The sequence below is a fragment of the Lepidochelys kempii genome, chromosome 9 (assembly GCF_965140285.1).
Source record: "Lepidochelys kempii isolate rLepKem1 chromosome 9, rLepKem1.hap1, whole genome shotgun sequence".
NCBI lineage: Eukaryota > Metazoa > Chordata > Testudines > Cheloniidae > Lepidochelys > Lepidochelys kempii.
In genome coordinates, this window is record NC_136388.1 from 54920013 (window position 1) to 54945188 (window position 25176).

General features: G+C 46.4%; 2 protein-coding genes across 7 annotated transcripts in view; one reads left to right on the forward strand and one right to left on the reverse strand.

Annotated features, from left to right (window-relative positions):
• Window positions 1-23046, reverse strand: part of ING5 (inhibitor of growth family member 5) — a 51022-nt gene extending 27976 nt beyond the window's left edge. The window contains exon 1 of one of the 5 annotated variants that reach the window (XM_073360431.2): window positions 22710-23046. In XM_073360431.2, the coding sequence (XP_073216532.1) occupies window positions 22710-22822 (113 nt within the window). In that variant the 5' untranslated portion in view covers window positions 22823-23046. Of the gene's footprint in view, window positions 1-22688 lie in introns of all 5 variants that reach the window. The other 4 variants (XM_073360430.2, XM_073360425.1, XM_073360426.1 and 1 more) reach the window with 4 other exon arrangements.
• Window positions 23047-23470: 424 nt separating this feature from the next.
• Window positions 23471-25176, forward strand: part of DTYMK (deoxythymidylate kinase) — a 56993-nt gene continuing 55287 nt past the window's right edge. Inside the window, exons 1-2 of one of the 2 annotated variants that reach the window (XR_012160854.1) lie at window positions 23471-23755; window positions 24900-25008. Coding sequence is in view for 1 of the 2 variants with exons in the window: in XM_073360432.2 (XP_073216533.1) it covers window positions 23581-23755; window positions 24900-25008 (284 nt within the window). In the remaining variant the exon portion in view is untranslated. The remainder of the gene's footprint in view (window positions 23756-24899; window positions 25009-25176) is intronic. The other variant, XM_073360432.2, reaches the window with a different exon arrangement.

The window sequence follows — 25176 nt, forward strand, 5'->3', positions numbered from 1 at the left end:
AAAAAGCATTGAGTACATTAGCTTTTTCCACATCCTCTGTCACTAGGTTGCCTCCCTCATTCAGTAGGGGGCCCACACTTTCCTTGGCTTTCTTCTTGTTGCCAACATACCTGAAGAAACCCTTCTTGTTACTGGCCAGCCAGAGGGGTTCCCCAGTGCGGCCATCTTGGCACCGATCCAAACACATGGGTTCCGAGCAGCTGGCCAGCCAGTAGGGCTCCCCAGAGCAGCCACCTCAGTAGGACGACACCAGCAGCTCTGAAGCACAGCTGTAAGCTCTGCTGCCACACCCTAGCTCTGAAGCAGGCACCCGAGAAGGGGTCTCCTGCTGTGAGCTCTGTCCTACTGTGAGCTCTGCTGCAGGCAGCACTGAGGGGCTTCCACAGTTAGGCTCTCATGCAACTGTATGGACCCCTAAGGAGAGGGGACAATTACCATACCATCTCTAAAAGAGCGGCACAGAGAAATCCTTTGGTACCAGGTGCAACAGAACTCCCATCTAGGAAGTGTTCTGCACCTTCCCAACCATCGATACTGACAACATACTACAGACACTCCTCTGTGGTACCATGTGAGCCCATGGTAACACATGTGCTCTGGTACTCTGGAGACCTGTGGCCTCAGTACCCAGAGAAAGACAATTACCATACCATCTCTAAAACAGTGGCACCAACAAACTTTCTGTACTGGGCACCAATGTCCCTCTAATTTTTAACAGGCCATGTGTGCAAAAAATTTCTTCTGTGATGCCGCCAAAGCAAAAAAAAAAGCCGCCGCCAAAGCCGGAGTTTCGCCATGTGTGCGGGGTTTAAGATCTGTGTGCGCACACACACGCGCACAGCTTAGAGGGAACAGTGCTGGGCACAACAAAACTCTCATTTAGGGAGTGCTCTGCCCAACTATCGGTACTGACAACGTACCACAGACACTCCTCTGTGGTACCAAATGAACCCATGGTACTGCATGAGCTCTGGTACCCTGGAGACCTGATGGTTGGGGAAGAACCACAAACCCCATTACTTGGTACCATGCAGGGCCGGCTCTAGGCACCAGCAAAACAAGCAGGTGCTTGGGGCGGCACATTTCTAGGGGCAGCATTCTGGCGCCAGCCCAGCTCGCCTCCGCTCCACCTCCACCTGCTCCCCTGAGTGCGCCGCCACCGCTCCGCTTCTCCCCCTCCCTCCCAGGCTTGCCACGTGAAACACATATTTCACGGGCAGCAAGCCTGGGAGGGAGGGAGGAGAAGCCAAGCGGCGGAGCGCTCGGGGGAGGCAGCGGTGGTGGAGAGGAGGTGAGCTGGGGCAGGGAGCGGTTCCTCTACCCCTCCCCATTACTTCCTGTGCTTCCCCCCACCCTCACTCACCTCCACTCCACCTGCTCCCCTGAACACGCTGCCTCTCCCTCCCCTGAGAGGGAGGCGGGAGAAGCGGAGCAGGTGGAATGGAGGTGAGCTAGGGCAGAGGGGTTGCGGGGGGAGCCGCAGGAAGCAATGGGGAGGCGGAAAATGCGGCACGCCCTGGGTAGGAGGTGGGGCTGGGGATTTGGGGAAGGGGTTGGGAATGGGTGAAGTTGGGGTGGAGCCAGGGGCGGGGGGAGGGCACAGAAAGAAAGTGGGAGTGGCCAAAAATTTTTTTGCTTGAGGCAGCAAAAATCCTACAGCTGGCCCTGGTACTAGGACCCTGATATTGAGGACCCCGATATCGAGCCCGATATCGAGCACAGAATCGCTCTTGGCACCGGGCTGTATACTGCTAATACCCCAGTCAGCGTCACCCTTACCCACTGAAGAATCTGGCACTAGCCAGGAGGAGATCATTTCCCTGGCCCTCACTGTGGCCCACTGTCACACTACAAGGGTCCTCCCCAATTCCATCAAGCCAACCTACAATCGCAGTACGAGCCCCCTGAGGTAAGCCCACCGCCCATGCCTGCCTTCCTCCCTCACCCCCCACAAGGCCATACTGTAATTGTTGTGTGACGTACAACACACGTCGAACCCATCCCCAGTGTCTCTCAGGGAGAGTCCACCAGATGGTTTGCTTCAGCCTGGCTGTCTAGAGCACCTGAGTCAGTGCAGGAGGAAGCTTTTTCAGAACAGGAAAAAGAACCTGAAGAGGAAGCTACCCCTCCAGCACACTTCTCCTCATCTCTCCCAGATGAGGCTGTGCTGCCCAGTCCTCATCACTAGGTAAGATTTTAAGAACTTTTTGGATCTTACCAACAGGGTGGCAGACGAGCTGCAGATTCCCCTATAGGAGGTGGCAGATACACATCACAAGTTGGTGGAAATTCTGCACACCACTTTCTCATCTAGAATTGTCCTCCTAATTAATGAGGCGATGCTAGATCCTACCAAATTCATCTGGCAGACACCAGTCTCCATCGCACCATCCAGCAACAGAGTGTAAAAAAAAAAAACCAGACAAACAAACAAATAAAACAAAACAAACCCCTATATCTCTATGCAAAGAGGCAGACTTTGTTTTCAACATCCACAACCCAACTCCATCATAGCAGATGTGATTAATGCACGAAGCAAGCAACATGATGCCAAGTCAACTCCATACGATCAGGCTTGGCAAGATGGCATATTCATCTGTTTAGAGTCATAAATTACCAAACTGTCATGGCCAAATACAATTTTATTAATTATGGGAAACCCAATGTGTTTCTGGAACATTACGGGAAACACAAAAGGAACAGATTCAGACCGTTCTTAGAGATGGTCAGTTAATAGCCAGACTGGTCCGAGAGACAGCACTGGATGTAGCTGTTAGAGCTGCCCGCCCAGTCTCCATGACAGTGGTACTGAGGTGGGTTCGGTTGTTGGTTTTTTTTGGGCTACACCTCTCTAGATTGCCCAAAGAGCTACAGACTTCCAGTTCGAAGGGCCAAACTCTTTGTGGAGAAGACAGATTTTCTCTCCATATCCCAAAGGATTCTCAGAGCACGTTACACTCCTTAGGAATCTACACTGTGGGACAGAAGAGAAGATATACCTCTCAACCACACCACAAGTCACAATCTTCTCAATACCCACCATCTCAGTGCTGTTATGAGCCACAGTGTAAGAAGACCAGGGCTCAAATTGGGAACGGTCTGCACCCCATCACGTGACCTCTCAAACTGCCTCTTATAAGCACTTTTGATGAGCTGGTCGAGGGCCTGAACAACGATACCTTCCCGGTGCTGAAAGCGGGGGTCAGGCCTGGCGCCTCACCATAAATGACCAAAAAATAAACCAAGGCACCCCTATAATGGCCCTGGTGGTCACCTCAATGCCCAAGGCCCTGCTCCATGTGCAGCTGCAAAATAGGTGGTTTTCGGTTACTAATCTGGCTAATTGCTTTTTTGCTTTACCCTTGCCTCCCAGGACTGCTTTGTGTTTCAGTTTAGGGGAAAACAGTTCACCTTCATGCAAGTCCCCATAAAATTCCACGATGCCCCCTCCATTGCACACCAACATGTGGTAGCTATGCTGAACAAACTGCCTCCTAAGGTCCGTTGCCACGTCATTTCATATGTAAACAATTTGTTAGTGCATAAGAAAACAAAACCCCAGGTGCAAAATATCACCAAAACTGTTTTAAATAAAATTAAAAAAACTGGGTTCAAGGTGTCGTTAAAAAAAGTGCAATTGGTCCAGTGTTCAGTCCCCCTGGGGGAAAAAGATAGGCTAGTAAAAGTGGCAAAGGTCCATGCATTGTGCAAAATAAACCCACCACTTTGAAACAATTGTGCACCATTTTGCGGGGGTTAATTTTATTCGAAATCACATTCCCAACTTTGCTACCCTCCCTCACCCCTTATGGACACTGCTCAAAAAAAGGGCATAGTGGCACTGGAGGGGACCGCAAAAAACTGCCTTTAACGCCTTGAAGCAAGCTGCCTTGTGGGTGCCGGCCCTCGCTTTCCCAAACACTACCAAGCCTTTTTACTTTCGACTATCATGCGGTCTGGAGGCGCTGGGTGCCGTCCTCCTCCAGAAAAATGCAGAGGGCTGGCTAATCCCGGCTGCATACAATTCCCGAGTACTACAGCAGCCAAAGGTAAAATATAGCCCCTGTAAAAAAAAGTGCTTGGCAGCAGTATGGGCGGCACAGACTTTTCAGGCATACTCCAAAGCGGCGCCAATAATACTGCAAACCCCACACCCTCCCTAAAATACATTTTAACCTGGTCCCAAATAAGTTTGATCTCAAACATCCGCTTGGCACAGTAAACCCTGTTTCTCACCCAAAGGTTCTTAAATCCTTGCTTGCTGCCCTAAACATCAAGCAACAAATACACATCAGTTATTGGCCACAAAGCAGCGGCACTGTAAAAAAACAAAACCAAAATTTTAAAAATGCCCTCCGTAAAATGTGCTCAACTTCAAAAACAAATTGGCCCCAAAAGCTGTCGACTATTTTGGAAGCTTTACACAACTCTAACCGCCTAGGCACTGAGTACACCTCCTACCATATTCTTTTTGGTCACCCAATAATGTGGGGCAATCTGTAAAAATAAAAAAAAAATTTACCTGCCAATTCACCAAACGGTTACAAATGGGTACACTGCCCAGCTAAGGGAGGAATCTGTAAAACCTGCAAAGCCATAAAAACCGTTTTAAACAAAAAAAAAAAAGGCTAAACGCAAAAACACTGTCATTAAAAACGTCCAAACCCAGCAAATTAAAAACAAGATAATATTGCAAAAACTAAAAAAAGCGACCCACACCTTGGACGTTAAGTGGATGGGCCCGTATCCCATTGTAAACTGCATCTCTCCGGTAGTGTACCAGCTTCAGCTGCCCAAAAAAGTAAAATAAGTGCATGCCAATCAGCTCAAAACATATGTTTCTTCCTAGGTTTCTGGTCATGGTGTCATGGGCCTCAATTGTAAACCAGCCACCGGCCTGGACCATCTGGGTCTTCAGCTACCCATAAAATTATCTAAATAATAATTATTATAAAAATATATATATACCTCCAAAGGCCCTCCATGATCCAAGCTGCCACTGGGGCCTGGGCCACAGCGTGGCAAAAAGCAAAAAAAGAAAAAAAAAAGGTGCCTCGGCTGCAGTGCAAATAAACATTATAGGGCCACGGCAAAATACCTGGTGGGTGGCCCCAAGCCTCCCTGAAATCCCAGAGGAAAAAAACCTATTCAACTTATTCATAAATGATCTGGAGAAAGGGGTAAACAGCGAGGTGGCAAAGTTTGCAGATGATACTAAACTGCTCAAGACAGTGAAGACCAAAGCAGACTGTGAAGAACTTCAAAAAGATCTCACAAAACTAAGTGATTGGGCAACAAAATGGCAAATGAAATTTAATGTGAATAAATGTAAAGTAATGCACATTGGAAAAAATAACCCCAACTATACATACAACATGATGGGGGCTAATTTAGCTATAACTAATCAGGAGAAAGATTTTGGAGTCATCGTGGATAGTTCTCTGAAGATGTCCACGCAGTGTGCAGCGTCAAAAAAGTCAAAAAAGCAAACGGGATGTTAGGAATCATTAAAAAAGGGATAGAGAATAAGAGGGAGACTATCTTATTGCCCTTATATAAATCCATGGCACGCCCACATCTTGAATACTGTGTACAGATGTGGTCCCCGCATCTCAAAAAAGATATACTGGTATTAGAAAAGGTTGAGAAAAGGGCAACTAAAATGATTAGGGGTTTGGAACAGGTCCCATATGAGGAGATATTAAAGAGGTTAGGACTTTTCAGCTTGGAAAAGAGGAGACTATGGGGGGTATGATAGAGGTGTATAAAATCATGAGTGGTGTGGAGAAAGTGAATAAGGAAAAGTTATTTACTTGTTCCCATAATATAAGAACTAGGAGCCACCAAATGAAATTAATGGGTAGCAGGTTTAAAACAAATAAAAGGAAGTTCTTCTTCACTCAGCACACAGTCAACCTGTGGAACTCCTTGCCTGAGGAGGTTGTGAAAGCTAGGACTATAACAGGGTTTAAAAGAGAACTGGATAAATTCATGGAGGTTAAGTCCATTAATGGCTATTAGCCAGGATGGGTAAGGAATGGTGTCCCTAGCCTCTGTTTGTCAGAGGGTGGAGATGGATGGCAGGAGAGAGATCACTTGATTATTACCTGTTAAGTTCACTCCCTCTGGGGCACCTGGAGTTGGACATTGTCGGTAGACAGGATACTGGGCTGGATGAACCTTTGGTCTGATCCAATATGGCCATTCTTATGTTCTCATTTTCCTCATGTGGTGGCCTGGAGCAGAATGGGAGGCCCTTTGGCAAGCAATAGCAATCCCTAAACACAATATTGTTGCCGTAACCTCCTAAACCAAGCAAACAATATCCATAACAAAAGCCAAAAAGGGCTGTCGCAAAACAACTAATAACTTTAAAAATTTATCATCCATGCCTCAGTTTCCCCAATAAATGCATTTGCAATGTTCTTTTCCTTTCCCTTTTTGCTTTGTTAACAAAACAAGGCAGTAATAGCAAAAGCCCAAAAACACCCTAAACAAAAGTGGTAAAACCACTCTTGCTGCTTCAGGCCAGCAAAATTCGTCAGAGCAAAACAGTGTATATTTGGTGGCGCATATCTATAAAAATCCTTGGTTTCCAACATTTTCCCTCTCTTTTGTTAATTTTACCACTGTCCAAAACTGGCCCTAATTAAAAAAAAAGGTCAGTTATCCATTGGCAGGGGGGCAATTGTGGCACATCATCCTGGGGGCAATTGTGGGCACCATGTACTACCTGGGTATGTTCCCAGGGGCATCCCCCTGCCAAAAGCCCCAGGTCTCCTGGCCCTGCATATCCCCCTGCAATTAAATCCCAAACGGAATTACTCCAAAAGGGCTCCTTACCCCGCCAGACAACACCACATAAAACAACACTATGTCCCATCGCCGTCCAAACCCCCCTCCCAAAAAGTTTATGTCCCCTTAAAAAAAAATGGTCCCCACCTTTAAAAAAAAAAAATCTCCATCCATACTGCCAGCGCTTATGGTTTTACTAAAAAGAAAATCTAAAAACAATGGCTCAAGTAAACTATCGATGGAAGGGTACATAAAAAGGTTTTCAATGTCATAAAAAAGTTCAATATGCCATCTAAGTTAATGCTTCACATTAACAGTTAGCATCAAAACGTGGTTGCAATGTTGGACCCCAAATGGTGTAGGGTTCAACCTAACCCCCACAGTTCCAAATATTGGTATATCACATATATCACTCACTCATCCACACAAACATCCCGCCAGTGTGGAAAGGTAGATATTACATGCCCCAAACAATTTCCAGCATCCCTTTTAAATTGTAGCCTTCTCTGCTTAGCCCCTAGTCTTCAAAAAACAACTCTAAAAAAGCACCTCCACATCTCCCCCCCACCAGTGGTGGTGGCAGATGTTACCGGCCACCAAATAAAAAGCAGCCACTCAACGCTAAATCCTCCTTAATGCCACCTTGGGAGCTTTAAATATTTACCTGCCCCTAACACACTTTCAGGTCCCTGCCTTCCTTCCTAATTGTACAAGGGGGACCACCCTGCAAGTTGCCCTCCTTAGGCAAACGTTGTCCTTGTCCCCCACAAAAAGGCAAACCTTAGTAAACTCCTTGTGGGATGGGGCCAATACGACAGCTAGTATTTAAAATATTCAGCAAGGGGCCATTAAAAACCAACGGTTAAAACAGTTAAAAAAGGCCATGGGGCTGGTCACAAATGCAAATCTCACTCACCTTACAGTAGCCACCTCCACCCTCAAACACACTGCCAAATTGGCCCTCCACATGCGGGACACCTTGTGGGGACTAATTAAGGCCAAAAACCATCTAGCTTAAAATTCTGTGTGCTCCCAGCTTCAATAATATTTAATCTAAGAAGTCCGTGGCATCCAAAAAAATTTGCTCCACAAAGCCTGGCCCAGGGAAATCCATTCCCACTCAGAAATTCCCCAAAAGCAATGGCCTTTTCGCTATTCCTAAAGGCTCACTTACTAAAACTGCACAGGCATAGCCTGCTCCTTCATGGCCTTTGGCCCCATAAAAAAAGTGTGGGCCCCTGCTATAAAAATCCAGCCAGGCCTTTAAAAAGACTCTAAAACTGGGTGGTCCATCGTAACGTGTGGAAGGCGGCTCCCTCCAATGACAAGGCTATGCAGTATGTGCTGACTGCAGCCCCTAACTATCAGCACACATAAATTGCAAAGGGCAAAATCTGGTAGCTATGGACTATAAAGCCCCCTCAAATAATATATATAAAAAAGGCAATACCAGGCCGGTTTATGAAGTGGGTCAACATATCTGCTGGGAAGGGGAGGCATCAAAATATGCCCCCACCAAAGCACATCTGTTTACCAATACCTCCGTGTGTGTTTGGAGGACCACCTACCCCAGGGTGCCCCTCAATTTGCGGTTCCAATTTCAAGCGCAAAATTTTTCGGTGCATTGGCCCGCTGTTATCCAAAGTAGTGTTAATGTTTCTAATTATATTGTGTTTAATTTTTCATAAATCACACCCAATGTTTTTCTTCTATTAACGCACACCTGGAAACAACTAACCATGTTCCACACAAATGCCTCCTCCTTTACAGTGGTGCAGCACACATTTAATCTAAAAAAAGCTACCTTTGCCACAGCCATCCAGATGGGGCATCTACGCCAACAAAAAAATGTGCTAAGCTATGTTACTAATAAAGCCAAAAGCCACTACTGGCTGGTCTATGCAATTGTTGCTGCCCTCACAATTTTGTTTGTGCTATATTGCTGTTTGTGTAGGAGGCCAACGGTAACACTAGCCACCGTGTCAGAGGGAGGGTAAAAACCTAAATGGTAACCCCTCACAAGATTCCTTTGCAGGTTGCGAGAGGCTGAAGGGAGAGGAAGGGAGAAAGGAACGGGTTAACTCGACGCTTCAGCTAGGTCCGAAAATAAAAAGCTAACTCCAGCCCAAGGTCACTGCACACAACAGATTCTCTGCTACCTGCCAAGAAAGACGGGAACCTAAATTCCAACCCCAGAAAGCTGCAAAAAGCTGGTTTAAACTGGTACAAAAAGCATGGAAAACAAAGGTCCCTAAATGAAATGCCCCCAGAAGAACCCAGGGCTTAAAAATCCTCTCAAAAGCCAAAACAAGTCGGAGATCAATACCAGACCCTGGACAGCCTGTGCACAGGACAGAATTCTCGTCCACCTTTCTCCGTCTTCTTCTTACATTACACCCGGGCTTGGCCAGCCCTGGGTTGTGCATGTGTAAGTATAAAAGTGGGCAAGGGCTCGGGCACTAACGCTTTCTTCCTCCCTTTAAGTAATGTAAAAAAACCACAGCACTCACAGGCTTGGGCACTAACGCTCTCTTCCTTCCTTTGAGCGACGTGGGGAGAACCCAGCACTCACCGCTGTTGTTTTATTAATAAAGCTTTAAACTTAGTCACTTGGTGTGCTCCTTCATCTCATCCCCTAAAAATCCTGCGGCCTCAGCCTGTTCACCTGACGCCACAGGCAGACTGGTAACTTAAATCTCTCACAAAATCCCCTAAACTCTTCCTTTTGTCCAAAGAAAGATCCAAAAGCTCTGTGATATCGGCTCAAAGACTATCCAAAAGGGTCTCTAATTGCATTAATCACTTATCAAGGGCACAACTTGCTTCCGTCCAGAGTCCATATGCACTTCACGAGGTCAGTTTCTACCTCAATCACATTCCGTAGGGATACCCCTATCTCAGCAATCTATAGAGCAACGACCTGGGCCTCTGCCTATACTTACGCAGAAAATTATGCGATCACTAAAGATTTGGCTGCTGACACCATCTTTGACTCCACAGAGCTCTCTGTAGTAAAAGACTCCACTCCGAAGTCCCAGCCTCCAGTGGTGGGTACTGCTCGGGAGTCACCTACAGTGCAGCACCCATAGGGACACTACTCGAAGAAGAAGAGGAAGTTACTCACCTTGTGCAGTAATGATGGTTCTTCGAGATGTGTGTCCCTATGGGTGCTCCACAACCCGCTCTCCTCCCCACTACTTCGGAGTTCTCTGTAGGGCTCTGCGGTAGAGAAGGAAGTAAGGGGGGTTCACCCGTGCAGTGCTAAATAGCCTCGAGGCAAACCATGAGGGAGGGAGGGCGCATGTGTGGGCTCAGAGGGACATTATTACCAAAAATCTCTGATTAGAGGCACAGGGGCACACAGACAGCTACAGTGGAGCACCCATAGGGACACATCTCAAAGAACCATCGTTACTGCACAAGGTGAGTCACTTCCTCTTTTTCAATCTGAAATTCCAAATTCTGGAGAAGAAGATGAAACCCACAAAAACTTCCAGGAAAAGCAAACTCACAAATTCAAAATTTATAGTGTGCAAACAGAATGAAGTCCAGATCAGTAATATGTGCTTTAAAAGGACCAATTTCACAAAGATGAAACAACTGTGAGCCAAATCAGCTGGAAGGAAAAAGTTAATCAGGAAAATGTGAATAATAATAGGGAATTGTTTAAGGACACTTTTCTAGAAGCCCAAAATGTCATAATTAAGGAAAAGGCCTTACTGATTTAAAATAATTGACCTGGTTTACAGAGAAGTGAAGGCATCTATACAATTTTTTTTTAAATGGAACAAACTGAAGTAAGGTGAAGCTGACAATAATGAATGTAAATCAGAAGTTAAGAATTATAGAAGGTTTATAAAGGAAACAAAAAGGGACAGAGGGAGAAATCTATAGTCAGCAGAGTTGAGGAAAAGGAGGAGTTTTTCAAGTGTATTGGGTACAAAAGATATCCTAACAATGGTACTGATCCATTACTAGATGGAAATGTTAATCATATTTAACATTTTTATCAATGACCTGGAAGAAAACATAAAATTATCACTAATAAAAGTTGCAGATAACTCTGACACATGGCCAGGAAGGAGCAGCTTGCAGGCTAATTGATCCAGATTCAACCTATTACATATTGATAGATAATTTGAGTGTTTATATATTGTTAGAGGTTGACAATGTAATCTAACAGTTCCTGTCTATGCTGTATGTATTCTGTTAATTCTGAAATCAAAAGATCTTAACATTTAAATGAATTGTAAATACAGTTTTCAGAGTGGTAGCCGTGTTAGTCTGTACCAGCAAAAAAAGGAGGAGTACTTGTGGCACCTTAGAGACTAACAAATTTATTTGGGCATAAATTTGTTAGTCTCTAACGTGCCACAAGTACGCCTCGTTTTTTTTAAAATACAGTGATATTACTGTATTGATTTCTCTTTGAATTATATAGCATATCACCTGCAAATGGTGGAAGACAGGCAATAGCCTTATGTTAATCCGTGTAGCTCATTACTAGTGATGTTTAGGAAATAGGTCTACTTCAAAGTTGCGATGATTGCCTATTGTTCACCTGAGGACACCGTGATGTCAAGAGGAGGCCTGGAACTGAATAAAGGACTCTTGGGTTCTGATCCTTTTTATCTCAAATCTGCTTATCCTTTATAAGGGGACGCATTGAGCTACAAGACTGAGGTCTCCAATTTAATTTGGATCAACCTGGTATGGAACATTGGACTGAACCTGTGGACTTATTCTAAGAAATCTTTGCAACTCCAAAATTCACCATCTCTAGTATGAAACTGATAGAACTGTAATCATGTCTGTATGTATAATGGTCTTTTAACCAATACTCTTTTCTTTTTTTAATAAATTTTAGTTTAGTTAATAAGAATTGGCTGTAAGTGTGTATTTGTGTAAAATCTGAAATATTAACCTGGGAGGTAATGTGTCCAATCCTTTGTGATAGAACCTTCATATTTGACTTGGCTGTCTGGGAGGGAGCCCAAAGGCTGGGTTGCTTTTCAGGGAACTGTGTTTTGGCTTCTGTGTAACCAGTAAGCTATTATGGAAACCATTTTGTTGCTATCTTGGTTAATCTAAGTATTAAAATAACCACCAGTTTTGGGGATTGTTTGCTCCATTCTTTGCAGTTTGCCCTAATTGAGTAACCTCAGTGTGGCCCCCCCCTTTGGACCCTGGTCACAGACCCACAATAATGGGGGCATGGTAAACCATGAAGAGACAGGTAACTGATATACAGCAATCTGGATCATTTGGTATGACAGGTGCCAGCACACAATATGAGTCTGGGTGACTGTGGACTATCGCAGGAAGCAAGGATTCTGAATAAGATTTGGGGTCGGAGGTGGATAATCAGCTAAACATGAGCTCCCAGTGCAATGCTGTGGCCAAAAGAGCAAATGTGATCACTGGATGCAAAAACAGAGGAATCTTGAGTAGGAATAGAGAGGCTATTTTATCTCTGTAGCTGACACTAGTGCAGCTGCTGTTGGAAGTATCCAGTTCAGGTGCCCACAGTTCAAGAAAGAAGTTGATAAATTGGAAAGGGTTCAGAAAAGAGTCACAAGAATGATTAAAGGATTAGACAAAGTGCCTGATATGAGTGACCTCCCTGAGTTTATCTATTTACATTAACAAAGAGAAGGTTAAGTGGTGTCTTGATTACAGTTTATAAGAACCTAGTTGGGGAACAAATATTTAACAATTGGCTCCTCAAGCAAGCAGACAAAGGTATAACAAGATCCAACGTCTAGAAGTTGAAGCTAGACAAATTCAGACTGATAATAGGGCATATATTTTTAACAGTGAGAGTAATTAACTTCTGGAATAACTTACCAAGGATTATGGTAGATTCTCCATCACCGACAATTTGTAAATCAGGACTGGATGTTTCTCTAAAAGATCTGCTCTGGGAATTATTTTGGAGAATTTCTATGGCCTGTGTCATACAGGAGGTCAGAATACATGATCACAGGGGTTCCTTGTGGCCCTGCAACCTATGAGAAACAGCTACACAAGGAGAGGAACACTTTTATAAAGAGGGGTGGAGAGAGAGTCTGTAAAGAACTGGGGATGTAGAGACAGCCCCTTATAGGATTGAAATCCATTTACTCAATAGATGGGTCTAACAAATTTTTATTAGGCAAAACACTCAGCAAGTTGTGATCAATTACAACTGGGAAGCTCATCAGGTGGATTTTATCACCATCGCCTCCAGCACTGGCTAATACGGATTCCACCACTCTTTGTTATACATATTTATTTAAACTTTTTGTTATCTTAGAATCATATTAGAAGGGACCACAAGGGTCATCTAGTCTAATCCCTACTTCTGGGGGAATTCTGTGCATCTGTGGATGCGCAGAATTAATCTGTCTCGCATAATTTTGAATTTTCCTGCATAAAAAACTTTTTGAATAAGAAATGCTACAGTTCTGCTTTTTGCCCACCAGAGATCGCTGTGGCACCAGAGCAGCCAACTGCATTCATGCCGGCTGTTCTAGTGCCACATTGGCCTCTGGTGAGCAAAACATGGAACTGCAGCACTTCTTAGGCAAAATGCATTTTATGCAGGAAAATACAAAATTCTATGCCCAGTGCGGCAGAATTCCCCCAAGTGTAGAGTTCATCACAGGATCCTGCCCACAGAGCCAGGTTAGGACAGAGTGGGTGTGACGTTATTGACATAATCTGGGACCGTACAGATCATTGTTGCAACCAAGGTCCTGTAGTGGCACCAAATCTTATATAAAGGGGGTCAAATAAGGTGTCTAAGACAAGGTTACGGTTTTCTGATTATGATTATGCTGTCTATATGTGTGTATCATTTTTGTAGTTGAAGTTATGAATATTGGCACTATACTGGCTGTATTTCAAACTTATGCTATGCTTCTGGGTGACACCCCGGGCAAGTTGGTGTCAGCTCTGCCTAGTCTGCTTGGTGGCCCATTAAGGACCATCAGCTATACAACTGACCCATTGAGAGAAGGCAGACACGCCTTGGGACTCAGCAAGGTATGCAGGGAGGTGCCTATGGACAGAACTCTGAGGTTTTGCCATGCCATGTGATGGACAGCTTGTCTTTGGAACAAAGAAAGAAAGACCACATGGCAAGAGAATATAAAAAGCTGCTGCAGCTCCTCCATCTTGTCTTCAATCCTGCTTCTGACCTCTGGAGGAACTTTGCTACACTGAAGATTTGAACCAAGGACTGAAAGACCCATCCCAGCTGTGGATGTACTCCAGAGACTTGATTTGAACCTACAGTTTATTCCACCACTGCTACATGCCTGAACCAAGAACTTTGCCATTACTGTATGTAATTGATTCCATTTAACCAATTCTTGCTCTCATCTATATCTTTTTCCTTTTATGAATAAACCTTTACATTTTAGATTCTAAAGGATTGGCAGCAGTGTGATTTGTGGGTAAGATCTGATTTGTATATTGACCTGGGTCTGGGGCTTGGTCCTTTGGGATAGAAAGAACCCTTTTTCTTTTACTGGGGTATTGGTTTTCATAACCATTTGTCCCCATAATGAGTGGCACTGATGGTGATACTGGGAAACTGGAGTGTCTAAGGGAACTGCTTGTGTGACTTGTGGTTAGCCAGTGGGGTAAAACCAAAGTCTTCTCTGTTTGGCTGGTTTGGTTTGCCTTGGCGTGCATAGAAACCACAGCCTTGGGCTGTAACTGCCCTGCTTTAAGCAATTTGTCCTGAATTGGCACTCTCAGTTGGGTCCCACCAGAACCAGCATTGTTACAGTGGGGCACGCAGGGCTGATGGGGGGGGGGTCACAGACTGAGGCTCAGAATGGCTAGTGGGGGGACAGGACAGACTGGAGCATGGGCTCAGCAGCTAGTGGGCTGACAGCGTTGAGCCTGGGGATGTGGGAGGATGGCTGCAGAGACCGATGGAGATGGGGGGTGTCGGGACAGGGGCAGACGTGCCTGACTGAATGGGAGAGGCTTGGGGTCAGCCAGGGACGGCATGGGGGAGGCTTCCCAACACCATAACAATACCACCCCAACCCCAAAGGAAAACCTCCCACCCACACCCAGCACCCTCCAGGTTCACTCCCAGGCTCCTTTCCTCTCCCTCAGCTCCTCCATTACCCCTGCCTCCCCCAAAGCCTTTGCACTGCTTCTGACAGGTGCAGGAAATACAGGTCTGTATTGTAATTTAAATGACTTATGCAAAATTGTGTATTAATATGCCTAGTAAGGAATCTGTCCAAAAAAATTTACCAGAATTTTTTTTATTTTTTTTGTCTGTATTGTTACAGACATACATTAACAAAATAATTGTAAGTGGCATGATTATATTGTGTTATTTTGACAAATAGAATATACAGAATTTCAAAATATTGTGTGCAGAATTTTTAATTTTTTGGTGCAGAATTCCTCCCGGAGTAAACCCCCTGCCAAAATGAAGGATTTGTTGTATCTAAACCATCCAAGACAGATGGTTATCCAGCCTCTTTTTGAAAACCTCCAGTAAAGGAGCTTCCCAGACTTCCTGAGGCAGTCTGGTCCATTGTCCTATTGTTCTTACAGTTAGGAAGTTTTTCCTGAGATTTAATCTAAATCTACTACGCTGTAGTTTAAACCCACTGCTTCTTGTCCTGCCCTATGTGGCAAAAGGCAACAACTTTTCTGCATCTTTTTTATGGCAGCCTTGCAAGTCGCTGAAGACTGCTATTATGCAGCCCCTATATAAGCTGTGGGAACTAGGACTGCTATTGCAGAGGGAGTGTAACCCTGTGACATTAAGAATAACCCAAGAGCAAGGGGGCACCCAGATAGCTGGTAATGAACTGCAGCTGGCTTAACCAGTTCTACTGTACCAATTGTTCAATGTCATGAAATATATCTGGTAAGTGTCATGCAAGGTGCCAATGAAAAGCTCATAACTCACTGATTAATATAATTGTGTAATGTAGGTGCAATCAAGTGATGCAAAATTATGGACATAAACTGAAATTATAACTCTTAAAATTTGTTTGCCAGCCATGCAGGAGATACTCCATCCTAGACAAAGGACTGTAGTTTTTCCACCTGGTATGGAGCCTAGGTACTTTCAAAGACAATGAGAATGTATTTACATTATCACATAAACAGATCCCTCTGGGTAACAAGGGGTAGCAGCAAACCTCACACTATCACAGTGGGGAAGGAGATAGGCAAGTACATGTTTCATGCTCATCCAATTACACTGGAGGGGGAAGGAACTAAATAATTTCAGCAGACAACCCCAGCAAGAAACTTCCCTCACCAGGAGACTGAATTTTTTGGGGGATAGGGGGATTTATTTTTTTTAAAATAGCCTCTAAATTCTATGGCTTCAAGGAAGCAGAGAAATTTAAATGCCAGTTCTGCACTCCTTTTTAAAAAAAGTTGTAATTAAACTTGCAAAGGAACAAAACTTCTGCTTTGGAGCTACACAAGTACAATATATTTTTATTTGGACTCATTTCTCTAATATGGATAAGTCTCCTCATGTCATGCTGCCACTTGCCAGCTCAGCCAGACCCATGGACTGAAAGTTACATATGACGAGAGATTCAGAAGGTAAGATTTGGGCAAACTCCCTTGAATCTTTCCCTTTTGTTTTATTTCCTCTTAAGCTTTCAATAGGCGAAAAAACATATGGCAAAATACTCACATGGACACATAGAATCATAGAATATCAGGGTTGGAAGGGACCTCAGGAGGTCATCTAGTCCAACCCCCTGCTCAAAGCAGGACCAATTCCCCAAATAAATCATCCCAGCCAGGGCTTTGTCAAGCCTGACCTTAAAAACTTCTAAGGAAGGAGATTCTACCACCTCCCTAGGTAACGCATTCCAGTGTTTCACCACCCTCCTAGTGAAAAAGTTTTTCCTCATATTCAACCTAAACCTCCCCCACTGCAACTTGAGACCATTACTCCTCGTTCTGTCATCTGCTACCACTGAGAACAGAACCCTGCACTTATCCTTATTGAACCTCCTCAGATTTCTTTTGGACCAATCTTCTAATTTGTCTAGGGCCCTCTGCATCCTATCCCTACCCTCCAGCGTATCTACCTCTCCTCCCAGTTTAGTGACCCACTCCCTCCTCAGACATTCTTGTTAAACCCTGGATTTGTGCTGGAAATGGCCCAAAGGGCAGGGATAGGATACAGAGGGACCTAGACAAATTGGAGGATTGGGCCAAAAGAAATCTGATGAGGTTCAATAAGGATAAGTGCAGGGTTCTGCACTTAGGATGGAAGAATCCCATGCACTGCTACAGACTAGGGACCGAATGGCTAGGCAGCAGTTCTGCAGAAAAGGACCTAGTGGTTACAGTGGATGAGAAGTTGGATATGAGTCAACAGTGTGCCCTTGTTGCCAAGGAGGCCAACGGCATTTTGGGATGTATAGGTAGGAGCGTTGCCAGCAGATCGAGGGACGTGATCGTTCCCCTCTATTCGACATTAGTGAGGCCTCATCTGGAGTACTGTGTCCAGTTTTGGGCCCCACACTACAAGAAGGATGTGGAGAAATTGGAGAGAGTCCAGCAAAGGGCAACAAAAATGATTAGGGGTCTGGAACACATGAGTTATGAGGAAGAGCTGAGGGAACTGGGATTGTTTAGTCTGCGGTAGAGAAGAATGGGGGGGGATTTGATAGCTGCTTTCAACTACCTGAGAGGTGGTTCCAGAGAGGATGGTTCTAGGCTGTTCTCAGTGGTAGCAGAGGACAGAACGAGGAGTAATGGTCTCAAGTTGCAGTGGGGGAGGTTCAGGTTGGATATTAGGAAAAACTTTTTCACTAGGAGGGTGGTGAAACACTGGAATGCGTTACCTAGGGAGGTGGTAGAATCTCCTTCCTTAGAAGTTTTTAAGGTCAGGCTTGACAAAGCCCTGGCTGGGATGATTTAATTGGGGATTGGTCCTGCTTTGAGCAGGTATTGGACTAGATGACCTCCTGAGGTCCCTTCCAACCCTGATATTCTATGATTCTATGAAGTGTTCTCCGACTGGTTTATGAATGTTATAATTCTTGACATCTGATTTGTGTCCATTTATTCTTTTACGTAGAGACTGTCCAGTTTGACCAATGTTCTTTTCCATGATCTGAAGGTATACATTTTCCCCAAATGCCTGAGATGATGGGGCGCCCAGGGCTCGGCAGCTCTCCAGCACCACTTTCTACAAGCCATCACCCTCTGATCCCACTGAGAGTTACCAAAAGAAACTACAGCATTTGCTCAAGAAACTCCCTGAAAAAGCACAAGATCAAATCCGCACAGACACACCCCTGGAACCCCGACCTGGGATATTCTATCTACTACCCAAGATCCATAAACCTGGAAATTCTGGGCGTCCCATCATCTCAGGCATTGGCACCCTGACAGCAGGATTGTCTGGCTATGTAGACTCCCTCCTCAGGCCCTGTGCTACCAGCACTCCCAGCTACCTTCGAGACACCACTGACTTCCTGAGGAAACTACAGTCCATCGGTGATCTTCCTGATAACACCATCCTGGCCACTATGGATGTAGAAGCCCTCTACACCAACATTCCACACAAAGATGGACTACAAGCCGTCAAGAACACTATCCCTGATAATGTCACGGCTAACCTGGTGGCTGAACTTTGTGACTTTGTCCTTACAAATAACTATTTTACATTTGGGGACAATGTATACCTTCAAATCAGCGGCACTGCTATGGGTACCCGCATGGCCCCTCAGTATGCCAACATTTTTATGACTGACTTAGAACAACGCTTCCTCAGCTCTTGTCCCCTAACGCCCCTACTCTACTTGCGCTATATTGATGACATCTTCATCATCTGGATCCATGGAAAAGAAGCCCTTGAGGAATTCCACCATGATTTCAACAATTTCCATCCCACCATCAACCTCAGCCTGGTCCAGTCCATACAAGAGATCCACTTCCTGGACACTACAGTGCTAATAAACGATGGTCACATAAACACCACTATATGCCGGAAACCTACTGACGGCTATTCCTACCTACATGCCTCCAGCTTTCACCCTGACCACACCACACGATCCATTGTCTACAGCCAAGCTCTGCGATACAACCGCATTTGCTCCAACCCCTCAGACAGAGACAAACACCTACAAGATCTCTATCAAGCATTCTTACAACTACAATACCCACCTGTGGAAGTGAAGAAACAGACTGATAAAGCCAGAAGAGTTCCCAGAAGTCACCTACTACAGGACAGGCCAAACAAAGAAAATAACAGAACGCCACTAGCCGTCACCTTCAGCCCCCAACTAAAACCCCTCCAACGCATTATTAAGGATCTACAGCCTATCCTGAAGGATGACCCAACACTCTCACAAATCTTGGGAGACAGGCCAGTCCTTGCCTACAGACAGCCCCCCAACCTGAAGCAAATACTCACCAACAATCACATACCACACAACAGAACCACTAACCCGGGAACCTATCCTTGCAACAAAGCCCGTTGCCAACTGTGCCCACATATCTATTCAGGGGACACCATCACAGGGCCTAATAACATCAGCCACACTATCAGAGGCTCGTTCACCTGCACATCCACCAATGTGATATATGCCATCATGTGCCAGCAATGCCCCTCTGCCATGTGCATTGGTCAAACTGGACAGTCTCTACGTAAAAGAATAAATGGACACAAATCAGATGTCAAGAATTATAACATTCATAAACCAGTCGGAGAACACTTCAATCTCTCTGGTCATGCGATTACAGACATGAAAGTTGCGATATTACAACAAAAAAACTTCAAAACCAGACTCCAGCGAGAGACTGTTGAATTGGAATTCATTTGGAAATTGGATACAATTAACTTAGGCTTGAATAGAGACTGGGAATGGCTAAGTCATTATGCAAGGTAACCTATTTCCCCTTGTTTTTTCCTACCCCCCCTCCTCAGATGTTCTTGTTAAACCCTGGATTTGTGCTGGGAATGGCCCACCTTGATTATCATACACATTGTAAGGAGAGTGATCACTTTAGATAAGCTATTACCAGCAGGAGAGTGGGGTGGGGGGAAAGAAATCCTTTTGTAGTGGTAAACACCCATTTTTTCATGCTTTGTGTGTATAAAAAGATCTTCTATACTTTCCACAATATGCATCCAATGAAGTGAGCTGTAGCTCACGAAAGCTTATGCTCAAATAAATTGGTTAGTCTCTACGGTGCCACAAGTACTCCTTTTCTTTTTGCTGAGAGTGCAATCCACACCATCCTCCAGATCATTAATGAAGATATTGAACAAAACTGGCCCGAGGACCGACCCTTGGGGCACTCCGCTTGATACCGGCTACCAACTAGACATGGAGCCATTGATCACTACCCGTTGAGCCCAACAATGTAGCCAGCTTTCTATCCACCTTATCGTCTATTCATCCAGCCCATACTTCTTTAACTTACTGGCAAGAATACTGTGGGAGACCGTATCAAAAGCTTTGCTAAAGTCAAGGAACAACACGTCGACTGCTTTCCCCTCATCCACAGAGCCACAGGAGACTGCATGTTGCCTTCCTCACTGCTTGAATGAACTTTATAAAGGGGAAGAATCTATTTCAAAGGTTCACTAAACTATAAAAGAGGAACAACCCACAAGTTATCTATCTTTCACCAAAGAAGACTCAGGCAGCTTACATCAAACTAACTCTACACATCTACACTAAAATGTAGCTCCCAACAATGTAACTTGCCCTACTTAATAACTCCACCTCTGCGAGAAGAATAACGCTTAAGTCAATGTAGTTACGTCGATGCAGTATCAGCGTAGACACTGTGTTGCTTACATTGACTGTTGCTGCCTTTCAGAAATCATCCCACAATGCCCCACATTGGCAGTTAAATCAGCGCAAGCGCTCCTGGTGAGGGTGCGCTCAGCTGACACAAGGAACACAATGTGGACGTGTAAAACTGATTCAATTTCTGTTTTGGTTGTACATCACTTTGGTTAACTTAATTTGATAGTGTGGACGTGCCAAAAGATACCAGCCCTTTGACTTTGGGGGATAGAGTCTGACGCAGGGATTTGGTCAGCCATCTTGACGGAAATGTGGTGAGGATTTTACCTGGAACCAAGCTTGTTAGATTTTAGTTACTAGAAAATGTTTTATCTTTATTTCTTTTGTAACCATTTCTGACTTTAGTTCTTATACTTGCATTCTTGTTTTATTTTTAATCTAAATCAACCCATTGCTGTTGAACTGAACTGTTTGGTAACTACTTAAAGTAACAAACTGTTGGATACTGACTCTTCAAAAGAGCAACAAACCTTACCATTCCTTCGATTATTCCAGGTCAGGATTGGGTATTTTAGAACACATATTTCTGGAGAAATTTGGGACTGGGGAGAGTGTTGCATCACCTTACCAGTTGTTAACCAATACTGGTGGAAGTCTGGTATTGTAGCCAGACTCCTGGATTCAAAGCATTGGACCAGGGCTGCCCAACACACAGACACAGGGAGCATGCTTGTTGCTGACTGTGGGCATCCCAGCCAGAAAGCTACAGTGGTAAACCTTTAAGGAACTTAAGGTTTTAGAATAAGAGGTGACAACTCTTCAATGGTGTGGACTGCATACCACAACATAACAAGCCCCCCCATAGGCTGGGGAAGCTGTGGCAGTCCCCATGGGGAGGGGGAGCTGGGGAACAAGGGCAGCCCCGTAAGTAAGTCCCTACCAAATTCAGCCCATTTTTGTCAATTTCATGGTCATAGGATTTAAAAAATCATGTCATGATTTCAGCTATTTATATCTGAATTTCAGAAGGTTGTAATTCTAGGGATCCTGATCCAAAAAGGAGTGTTGGTGTGTGTGTGTGGGGGGGTCACAAGAATATTGTAGGGGGAGTTACAGTACTGCTGTAGACTGGTGGCAGCTGTAGACTGGTGGCAATTGGCTGGGAGACCAGCTCTGAAGGCAGCACTGCCACCGGCAGCAGCGCACAAGTAAGGCTGGCACGGCATGGTATTACCACCTTTACTTCTGCGCTGCAGCGTGCAGCGCTACGCCCTCAGTTAGCAGCCACCACTCTCTGGCCGCCCAGCTCTGAAGGCAGCTGCACAGAAGTAAGGGTGGCATGGTATGGTATTGGCACCCTTACTTCTGTGCTGCTGTTGGTAGGACGCTGCCTTCAGAGCTGGTTGCCCAGCCAACAGCTGCTGCTCTCTGGTTGCCCAGCTCTGAAGGCAGTGAAGAAGTAAGAGTGGCAATACTATGTACCCCCCTGCAACTCCCTTTTGGGTCACGACCCGCCATTTGAGAAATGCTGCTCTACCCCATGAAATCTGTGTAGAGTAGGCTAAAAGCACACAAAACATCAGATTTCACAGCAGGAGACAAGATTTCACAGTCTGTGATACATTTTTCATGGCCATGAATTTGGTTGGTCCCTATCCATAAAGAAAGGAAGGAGAGCTGAGGCAGCCACGGTGTGGGTGTCAGCACCCTGGGGATGGGAGGGGGAGCGGAGACAGGGGGATGGGGAAGGCTCCTGGGGCAGGGAAGGGCAGTCCAGAGAACAAACAGCGGCGCTCAGAACAAGGGAGGGGCACTAAAGAGAACAGATTGAACTACTCCCGCCCTCCGCACCTAAAGATGACACAAGCAAAAGACGCGGTTGATGACGCACACAAGGCCACGCCCCCCGCAGGAGAGTGACGCAGTTGTAATTCCCGCAGCCAGCTGCGGTAACAACAGCACTCGCTCCAAGGGCCACCCCTCCCAAGCTGGGCGGTGTCACCGCGTCCGCTCCCCCCTTCCAGTACCCCCGCCCGCCCCGCCTTGGGGACCCTCCCTCCGCAGGCGCCCCGTCCCTGGCGCCTGTCCCCATTCCCTCTCCTTCCAAAGGGGGTTTGGCGCCCCGCTCACCGCGCCGGGCCCGCCACTCACTGTCCAGATAGTGCTCCAGGTACATGGCTGTCGCCATCTTGTGTCCCGCTCCCTGCCGCGTTGTTACCCGGTCGCTCGGGCCCGCATGACAAGGGCCGCAGCCCCGGCCTCATTCCATATTCAGGAGCTGCCGCCGCTGATTGGCCGCCCGGGACACCGCCAGCTGTATATCAATAAGGAGGCGGGGCAACAGCATAGGCGCCAAAGCAGGAAGGGGCAGGTATCACCCAGGGACTGGGAGGTGGTACCGGCATGTGCGCGCCACTAGCCTTCCCTCATGCAGACCCACCTTCCCTTCAGCCTCTTTTCCACCCCTGCCCTGGGCAGTGCTAGCCTGTAGCCCGCCCCGCCCTTGGAAGTGACAGCCTCCCTCTTCCCCAGCCCCGGGCAATGACAACCTGTAACTAGCCCCCAGCCTGGGGCAGTGACCGCCTCTAACCCCTCCCCCTCCGGAGCAGCGACAGCTTCTCCTCTCCCCACCCCGGGGTCAGTGACAGCCTCTCACACACCCAGCCACAGCCCGGGACAGTGACAGCCTCTCCTCCCCCCCCAGCCCGGGACAGTGACAGCCAGTAACTCTTCCCCCACCCCAGTCTAGAGCAACGGGGCCGCAACAGTGTCTCCCCCACAGCCCTCCGTCTAAGGACAGAGCCCCCGGCGCCAGTGGGCCTTCTCCCGTGTAGCTGCCGATAGGCACGTACTCTAGGTAAACCCTGCGCCCCGCCCCTCGTGCGGTCTTGCCCCCCGGCGGCGCTAGACAGATGGGGTGGAGCAGCGGGCGGAGCTCCGCCTTGGCTGATTTGGAGGCCTGCGGCAGTCTTTGCTGTCTAGACTGTCCCCGTGCGGCTCTCTATGGTTCGCCGGAAGTGGGATGCTCCCCCTTCTCGTGCCTGTGTCGCCGGGGTTGGTAACGGTCATGGCCTGCAGACGCGGGGCGCTGGTGGTGCTGGAGGGGGTGGACCGGACCGGGAAGACCACGCAGAGCCGGAGGCTGGTGGAAGCGTTGCGGGAATCTGGGCACCTCGCCGAGCTCCTGCGATTCCCGGGTATGGGGGGAGCCTGGCCCTAACCCTGGGGAGGTCTGGGGGCACCGTTACTCCTGTGACTCGGAAGGGAGGGGAGGTGGGGGTTACCACCCATCTCCGTGATATGAGAGGCACTAGAGGTGGGTGGACACCACCAATCCAAGTAACATGAAAGGGAAGTGGGGGGAAACGCTGACCCCTGTAATGGGGGGAATACTGCCAACACCCGTGACATGGAGGGGAGGGTGGGGCACGGTTACCGCTATGACATAGGAGGGTGCGGTACAGTTACCGCCATGACATAGGGGTCACCGCCAACCACAGTGACATGGATGGGGGAGATGCCACTAGCCCCACTGACGGGAGTGGGGAAGTCAGGGGAGGCGTTAGCAACATTAACTCCACTGATGCAGGGTGGGGCACCCATTTAGCAAGGAGTGGGGGGCCCTGAGAGGTGCACACCAATGGCTGGTGATTGCTGTGGCTTTCCAGTGAGCAGTGTTCCCCAAAGTTTGAAAGCTAGCCTTCCGTTCAGGAAAATAAAACCAATGGTGCTGTGTCTTGCCCCCCTTTTTATGCCTGCCATGTCTAGTCATCTTAAAGGTATACTTCTTCTGTACCCATTCACACTCTTGGCTAGTGTTTGCTTTGTCCTGGGACGTGCCCCCTCCCCCCCACTTGGGGAAAGGCTACTGAAAACATTGGGGGAATATAACACCAGCTGCATTTTCAGCTGTGGCGTTGCATGGTCCCTTGACTGTCACAGTGAATCCTTTGGGGTGGAAATGTATTGCCGCACTAGAAAGGCCAGTTCACATGGCTTTTCTGTCATGTTTCCCTACATTGAGTGCATTTACTCCTCTCTGTCCCTTTTATTTTTACTCTGCCATTGAGGTTGTGCTTCCCATATTATGGCACCTCCTGGTTTTTGGTTTGTTTATATTGCAACTTGAATATTCTCTTTGCATAGCAATTTTAAAAAATTGAACACTTGGATTTTCAGAACAGCTGCATGTATGTCCAAGCGTGACTGGTTTTAGTTTTGGGTTTAAAATATTTGTTCCATGGAATTTGTACATTGAGTAAATCTTAAATCATATTGCACAGTAACTGAAGCAGGAGACTGCATAACTCACCAGATTTGTTCTTGTACTCTTTCTTACAGACAGAACAACAGAAATTGGGCGGCTAATTAGCTCCTACTTGGAGAACAAGAGCAATTTGGAGGACCACACAGTGCATCTGCTTTTCTCTGCTAACCGCTGGGAACAAGTGTAAATATAATTCTTTTTGAGTTTTAAAGTAATGTGCACAGCTTTGAATCCTGAGTATTACCTGCACACTTTAGGGCACCCACCTTAACCCAGTTCCTAGAGCTCAAGGCATAACTTGGTTGATTTAGGCAGCCCCATTCCCAATTTGATCCTGCTTCTGAAAAAAAT